The following is an 8,044-nucleotide window of genomic DNA, read 5'->3' as shown; positions in this document are numbered from 1 at the left end:
TTTCTATTCAATCTTGCCTTGTACTTTCAAAAAGAAGATAAACTCTAATGGCCCATCAAGCTTCATTTCATAGCTCGTGGCATCTGAAATAAGTTGGATCTCTTCTGTCAGACTAATTTAACATTTTTAAAAATAGTCAATGTAATTTATTTTAAGTCAAATGAAAAGTAGGAGATTGGCAGAAAGCTAGAGGAAGAGACTGGAGAATAACAGCTGGAAGCTTCCAAGAAAAAAAAAAAAAAGCCAGGAGGGGAGAGGAAAGTGTTTTAAGTTTCTAGTAAACACTGTTTAGCAAAAGAATAATAGGAAAGTTGCCCCTTCCCCAAAGAAGGATGGAACTATAATTGTTGCCTTTAGCGGCGAGCTCAGATAAACCGCTGGGACTCATTCTAAAGTGACCCATCACTGCATTCATCTCTTCTTGAACTTTCAGTGAACCTGAGATTAAACAGGGGTGAGCAGCTAAGCAGTTTGTTGTTAGCAGCCTTTTCAACAACCCTTTCAGACTGAGTAAATATTGATTGGTTTGAATCTGATTGCCCCAGAGGAAAACACCACAGCATCTGAATAGTCTCCAAAAGTAAACTTTCAAAGGTGAAGCTGAGAGCATACTGGAAGGGCCACAGCTAGATTTCAATTCAGTCTGATTTGGAAACATTTGAATTTCAGGAAAACTTTGAAGGAATGCAGGGGAAGTGAGGAAAAAGCATTTGAAAACTGGAATTTTATATTGTAATTATCTCCGGTCCCTAATTGAGATCCTTGTTGTCCTTCTAAAAATTATCAATAAAATGTTATTTCCTGTTTTTTTCTCTTTAGGTCATTTCAGTTACTATTGCTGTCATTTTTCAAGGAACTAACTATTGTCCTCAGACACAAAAACAGTAAAAGAGAGACCTTGAAATAGGATGTGTTAAGAGCCTTTGATTTAATCGATTGGGACAGCTAAAAAGATACAAATGTTTTCCTTGTTGAAAGGTATATTAATGTTTCCTAAATGCATTGCTTGTTAACTGATTTATTCCACAACCCAGTGAAGGCTTGCGATGTTTAGCCATAATTTATCCTTCTCGTCTCTCAGCTACATTAAAACCAGCACCTAGAAGATTGGAATCTCTGGGATTCCAGCGGGTCGGGCCCTGCTTTTAGATATTGAAATCACGGCAGTGGCATGCAAATGATACTTTAGCACATTTAAAGTATTTGGAAACCAGCCATCTGTTTTGCTTTGTGGCCTTACACTAATAAACAAACAATACAGTATTAAGGACAACAGGGGAAATGAAAGAAAAGGTTGGCCGTCTTTGAAGTTCTCCATCCACTGGAGTCTTTTAGAGGTGACCCCAGAATCCAGAAGCCAGGGTAGGACACCCTGTGCCCTTGATATGGCCGCTGAACTGTGCCTGCGAACTCCTGGCTTGTCCCTTTTGATAGGGAAGTGCAGGAAATCTCACTGTGCTCTAGGAGGACTGCAAACTTGAGTTTTTGTAAGATTTTGTCCCTAGCCTGCCCTTTATAAAACACCCTTTGGAGAGGAAGGAAGTCATATGTATATGTCTATATTTGTTAGTGATGCTATAAACTTTCTGTTCTACACCTGGGACTAAATTAAAGTCTCTACAAGTACGTGAAAGTAAAAGCAAAGTGGTTAGAGGTTTGGGAAGAAAGCCACTTTGAACTCTGATTTGCTAGCTTTCCTCTCTTTGAGACCAGACAGATGCAGTGGTTGGATGCAACTTGGATATTGAACAACTTGGGGGATGAGAGTGGGGATTAGTCACAAGTTCACCTAGAAAAATATAATGAGCCCAGAGAAGAAATCTAATTCCACCCCCACCCCTGCCCTCTGGGTTATGTAGCACGAAATTAGAACTGTGGGCCCGCTACAACCATGATGACAATGAAATCAAAGTTTAATCTGAAGGAACTGAGATGAAGGAACATAGCTGGAGATGTGAGGGGGCAGTGGGAAAGGGTGGATGTTGACAGGATGAATTGAAGGGAGGGGTGCATGGGTTTACTGAAAACAGACCACATTCAATTTAAAATATTGGAACACTGCCTAGCAATCCCAAAAGAAGGAAAAGGGGTTTGGGGTGGGGAGGAGGGTATCCACACAACCCCTTTATACTGGAGCTAATTAAATGCGAATCTCTTGGCTCTTGCTACACTGATGTGAGGAAAGACTGATTGAAGACAGTTTCAGCTTTTGAAGGGGATTCTGTTTATATATATGTCAACATTCAGTTGGAGGTGAAAAGGTTAGCACTTGACCCAGGAAGTATCCATGTTTGTTTCAAAAATAAAGCTGTTTCATAAATTTCCTCATGATTCATTTTTTCCATTATAAATTTTGATTATAATAAAGAAGCTGTTGTTATTTTAAAGAAAATCAACCTATTAAATAGACATTAATTAGGTGCCACACAATCTTAGGAAATTACACTCATGGGAGGAGTTTCAGCTACAGTATAATGGAAAGTATTCACTTTTATTCCAGAAAAAGGACCACCCTTTTGAAAATACATACCACACTTCTCTCTTTCACCACATGAAATGAATCAGCTTTGTAGGAATCAACAAATTATAACCCAATCAAATACACTGACGCGTAAGCATACCTGAAACTTGAATACATTTATTACAGACATCTTAAGACCCGTAAATCTGCTCTGATCACAACACTCCAGGATCTCAGAGCTGTTCATGATTGTACAGATGATAGGGAGTATCATAGGTTTACAAAGGATAACTGATAGAACTCAGTGTGGTACTTCAGGGACATCAAAACATTGTGCGACATGCAAAAGACTATTCACGAATCACACAAAATATACATTCATTGCGCCATCCATCACATTAACAACTGAGCTGAAAATATATCATATCCAGCTAAAATAAGTGTGAAAGGAAGAAGCTGGTTTTAATAATATCTTTAGGTTCAAAATAATCCAGCACAAATTTTACATAGAGAGGAGTGGCCAGAGAAACAAGAAGAAAGAGGTAAGGATAGGGAGAGATTTAGCACACGAAACCAGGATTCTGAGCCTTGTGCTCTTGTAGACAGGCCTTCTTAATTCACTGAAAGAAAGAATTGAAGCTCTCCTCTGAAGCATCTGATGGTGTTTAAATGAGAGAATGTATTCTTTCACCTTTAATCACATACAAAATTGTACCAGCTTTGCGAGTTTGTCCACCCTGTTTTAGTCACTTAATCCAAACATTTCTAGAAAAACTATATAAAGATAAATCTCTCAGGACAAAGTATTTACAACCAGCAAACTCACACATATGAAATTGAATTAAATTAAGGAATGAATTGTGTAAACATGCTCATAGTGCATCTCTTCTTCATGAGTGCCAAGAGTCCCCTCTGTCTGTCTGTCTCTGTGTGTATATACACACACACACAACTTTTAAGATCAGGGTCATGGAGGACTGTAAATATACACATAGGTAAAAGAGAGGCTGCCTGCCCCACCTTTGACATGTTTCTGCTGGGAAAGAGGACTCAGTTCCCAAAGGGAATCCAAAAGGTTCGGTGGAAATATATAAGTGGGAGGGTTGTTGGGGACCATCAGAAAATTGATGATGGCACTAATCTGTATTAAGGAGTTAAACACACAGCCCCCCCAAGCCTTTGGTCCAGAATGCTCTGGAAACACCTGGTCAGAAGCTCCCCCAGATAGGACCAGAAGGGAAGAAAGAGACTGTAAATGGAAAAGAAGATAAGCTAAACATGTGCTTTGGGTTAGAAGTTCCAGCCCCAAGAGGAGCCAGTGCTATGGAGTCTGGGGACTGGGGCAGACTCAGTGAGAGGTAGTCAGAGTCTCTGAGGTAGAAGACCCAGGGGAAGGAACACAGGGTGATGAGCTGGACTTGTCTGAGGATTCCTCCGCCTTCTCATCGCTTCCGGGCGGGGTAGCCGGAGGAATGGGCAAGAGGCCCTCCTTCTCTCGTTTCTTCTGCTTCATTCGGCGGTTCTGGAACCAGATCTTAACTTGGGTCTCGTTGAGCTGCAAGGACGCCGCGATTTCTACCCTACGGGCGCGCGTCAGGTACTTGTTGAAGTGGAACTCCTTCTCCAGCTCTGTGAGTTGTTTCGTGGTGAAATTGGTGCGCACCGCATTGGGTTGACCCACGTAACCGTACTCTCCAACTTTCCCTGGGGCAGGATGGAATGCAACCACAGAAAAAGATTAGGGAAAAAAAAAAATCGAATCGACTTGAAAGACATCTCTCCCTTACACAATTCAGAGTAACCTTCAGGCAAGAGGAGATTAAGAACTTCCTGGGCTAGGGAGGGTGAATGATGAAGTGTAAAAAGTGTTAACCTGAAGCCCACCATTAGTTTGGTCAGAATCATGATTAATGGAACCTGGGCATATTCAACAGAACCCTCACAACATTCACGTCTACTTCCAGAATCGCTAAAACTTCAGCCCTAGTTGAAAAGGCACGGGTCCCAGAAGCTACTTGACCCCAACACACCTGGGCAATCTTCCCGCCCTACAACACCGGTCGACAGCAAGAACTTTTTTTTTTTTAAGATTCTTAACTTTCTCTGAGAATTTAAGATACCAGCTCCTTGACGTTTCATCAGGAATTATTCACGGGCTGGCAGTAGGCTAGGACTGACCTGTTTTGGGAGGGTTTCTTTTGACTTTCATCCAGTCAAAGGTCTGCGCTGGAGAAGAGGTCTCCGACGCAGGGGAGCGACAGGCTTCTTGGTGGCTGGCGTGGAGAGGGGACAAGGAGTTATTATAGGTGGCCAAGGCCAGGCTCTCGTGCTCTTGTCCATATGAGTGGTGAATGTATTGAGGCGAGCCTACCGCGCCCCCGGCATAACCCTGGTGGTGGTGGTGATGCTGGACCATGGGAGATGAAAGATTTCCAGAGTAAACAGCGGGAGCGCACGGGGGGTACCCACCACTTACATCTGCTTCCTGATTTAACGCATAGGGACTGTAAGGCGCGCCGAAGTTTTGCGCGCCGTAGCTTGTGCCACAACTCGAATGGGAGTAGGACACCCCCAGGTTCCCTGGAGTCTGGTAGGTGGCCGGCTGGGGGTGGTGGTGGTGGTGGTGGTGGGGTGGACTGATCTGCACCCCCCTGCCCACTAGGAAGCGGTCGTCGCCGACGCAGCTGTTGGCACTGACCGCGCACGACTGAAAAGTTGTAATCCCATGGTCCGAGGGGTAGGCTCGCGCTGAGCAGGTTCCCGAGTCGCCTCCGCTGAGGATGGGGTATTCCAGGAAGGAGCTCATTCTTGCATTGTCCATCTGTCACTGAGTGACCGGGTCCTGCGACGCCCTGGGTGACCGTGCCAACTTTCTCACTTCCTCCATGGGGCCGGAGAAGAAAAATGATATGAATGTACAGTGAGAAGGGGGGGGGGAGGTGAGGAGGGCGGAGGACGCCAGGGGAGGGGCACGTGACTGTGTCAGCCAATGGCTGAGCCTTTTGCGAAAGTTTGCCGGCTTCGGCGGTGATGGATCACCGGTTCAGTGGCATTTAAATCCCCGGCGCTCCTCCATCTAGGTGTCGCGCAATCGCCCCCCCAGATAGCCCAGGCGGCGGCTGCAGGAGCTGCGACGACTGCAAACGGCAGATTCGGAGCACTGGGGCAAAGGAAAGCAGTCTACCTTCGGCGCACGCCCGACTCCGCTCGTCGCCCCCCCTCCCGGGGGTGGGGGCTGGGGAACATTCCCCACCCCGCCCCCTCCCGATCGTGCTCGGAAAGATGAATGGGCAAGAGGTGAGAAGGAAAGAGGGCCCCCGCTTTTTCGGGGCGGGAATCGGGGCTAGCGTTCGCGGGGCTTTAGCTGGCCAAGCCGGATGCGCGCGAAGCCGGAAGGGTAGGTTCTGGGCGGGCGCCGCGACACTAGCTCCTCTGGCGTTTTCGCTGCACTGCCCCTGCTGTGGGGCCGTGAGGAGCCAGAGAGTGACCTAGCGGAGAGGGAAGTGAGCAGAGGACTGCTTGAGAGGAACCAGGTTGAGCGAGTTGGGGATGGGGACAAGGAAAGCAAAGCCCCTCCTCCCTGAAGCGTCGCGGAAGCTGTTTTCCGGCCCCCCAAGCCCTCGCTATTAGCATGGCAATGAGGAGCTTCTGTAATTCGACGCCCGGGGGCGGGTAAATCCTGGCGGTCGAAATTGCCGGAATAGGCCTGGGGTGGCCAGGGCTCTTCTCCGCCCTCTCTGTCTCGTCGCTCTCCGCCCCTTTCTCCTGCCCACTCAGCTTTGCTCCGGGAGCCCGTCGGGAGCCAGAGCTTCTCCGCCGCTGGATTTTGAGGGGTAGGAGGCGGGGGAGAGAGATGACGCTAGAGGACGTGTCCAGCGTGGGGGCCGGGCAGCGTGCTGCAGGCCATCTGCTGGCTCCCCAGGACCCAGGAGCCTGCGTGCCCCGGTGGGGGCCTCAAAGGGCCGGACCAAAACTCCAACAAAGTACACTGAGCTCCCCTCCCCCGCCACATTTCTCTTTTTTTTGGAAGGGAGTGTTAAGAGTGGGAAAGCCCCTCCACCCACCCTCCACATTCTACTGCATGTCTGGAGTGGGGGCTGGCAGGTGGGAGGGGCAGCGGACAGATGGCTGATGGTCGACACTTACCTCTTCCCCAACAACCCGCCCCTTTCCAACTGACTGTATAGTTGCCTTGTATTAGCCTTTAAGTCTTTCCCTAGAGGGACACGTGCAAATCTGAGCGTCATCCCAGGCCAGGGGTCCTGTTCTTCATCACCCTCGCCCTACTCTGATGCTGATGGGGTCGTTAATTGCTGTTTACTATTAAGTTTAACGTCACCCCTGGGCTTGTAGAAAGAAAAGGCCAAACGGAGGCCGAGAATTGATGCATTCTTAGGTAAAAGAAATCCAGAGACCATCCGAGAAGCTTTGTAGCCAAGTTTCTAATAGATTTTTATTCTATGCTTGTAACAGTTGACAAATTATTTTTGGAGAGGATGATTGCTTATGGGTTTGGGGTTCCCACTTGCTTCCCTGCTCCCAGTTTAAAAGAACTAAATTTGATTGAGGTGGGTACATTTTAAGTGTTTTAGTTACCTTTTCAGGCTTCTGTGTTCTGTTTACCAAATATAGAGTCTTCTCTCAAAGCCTGCACCCCTCTACCCCGAAAATCCATGCAGTCTTTTGGCTCTGAACCCTTAGTAGCAAAGAGGTGTTTCCCCCAAAACACTTCCTTCTGAACTGTTATTTTCTCTGTGGCCTTTGACCCATTCCCACGCATGGTTATGAGAGGTGACTGGGAGGCAATATTCAGTTCCTAGTGAACCTCCTCCAGGAGAAGGGAGAAGGCAAGGCGGCCCTCCTGGAAGCAGCTTCCTTGAGAACGCTAGGCCTGCGGAATGGGGAGAAAAGGGACTCCTGTACCGAAAGGAGGGGATCCGTTCTGGCAGCTCGGGAGATCTGCTCTCGATGCTAATCTAGTCGGTACCTTCTCCCTCCTGGCCCCATTTCTATACCTTTGTTGGCCTCCTCGGGTGGAATTGGCGCGACCCCCCTGGGTCGCAGGGCTCGGGTCACAAAGCCGGCTCCGGTCGCTGCCAAGCATCCTCTTCGGCTTGTCATCGGGCCTCCTGGCTGCTCTCGCGTCCTCGCTACTGGCTACACCTCCTCCAAGGGGAGGGTTGTTTGTTTTGTTTTTTACCTTTTCCTTAGGGTCACAAACATGCACTCACAAACAGGCCCACAGACATACGGGCCGGAGACCGTCCCTACTCTGCGAAGCGCTCTGGGTGGCCCGGCTCTCCAAGCCGATCGGGCTCCTCCTCGGCAGGCAACCCAGAGCGCGGCTCTCCGCAGGCTGCTCTCAAAGGCAGTCTCCCCTAGCCTAGAGCCGGGAGGCTTCCATAGCTCGGTTCCTTCCCTCTCTCCCCTCCCCCTCCAAGAAATCCTGGGACCTTTTCAACCGGATTGGAAACGCTTGGCCCTTTGGGTTTGCCGGCCAGGCATGCAGGCCCACATCCCCGGCTCGAGTTAACGTATTTCTAAACGCCCGAGACGAGTGGGTGAAAGGGGACCTTGGTCATG

General features: G+C 48.3%; 1 protein-coding gene across 1 annotated transcript; it reads right to left on the bottom strand.

Annotated features, from left to right (window-relative positions):
• Positions 1-3,809: 3,809 nt before the first annotated feature.
• Positions 3,810-5,367, bottom strand: HOXA1 (homeobox A1). The gene is made up of 2 exons (XM_006832195.1): positions 4,640-5,367; positions 3,810-4,165 (listed from the first exon to the last, which is right to left on the bottom strand). The coding sequence occupies exons 1-2, from the start codon at positions 5,280-5,282 to the stop codon at positions 3,810-3,812; spliced, it is 999 nt and encodes a 332-aa protein (XP_006832258.1). The 5' UTR covers positions 5,283-5,367.
• Positions 5,368-8,044: the final 2,677 nt, after the last annotated feature.

Source organism: Chrysochloris asiatica, unplaced genomic scaffold (genome assembly GCF_000296735.1).
Source record: "Chrysochloris asiatica unplaced genomic scaffold, ChrAsi1.0 scaffold00006, whole genome shotgun sequence".
In the NCBI taxonomy this organism is placed as follows: Eukaryota; Metazoa; Chordata; class Mammalia; order Afrosoricida; family Chrysochloridae; genus Chrysochloris; species Chrysochloris asiatica.
Note: the sequence above shows the minus strand (reverse complement) of the source record. Positions and strands in the feature narration are given on the sequence as shown.

Excerpts from the sequence above, each read along its gene's own strand:
- HOXA1 (XM_006832195.1), bottom strand. The coding sequence starts at position 5,282 with ATGGACAATGCAAGAATGAGCTCCTTCCTGGAATACCCCATCCTCAGC. Across the intron at positions 4,166-4,639 it reads AAGAAACCCTCCCAAAACAG|GGAAAGTTGGAGAGTACGGT; the intron begins GTCAGTCCTAGC and ends ATCCTGCCCCAG.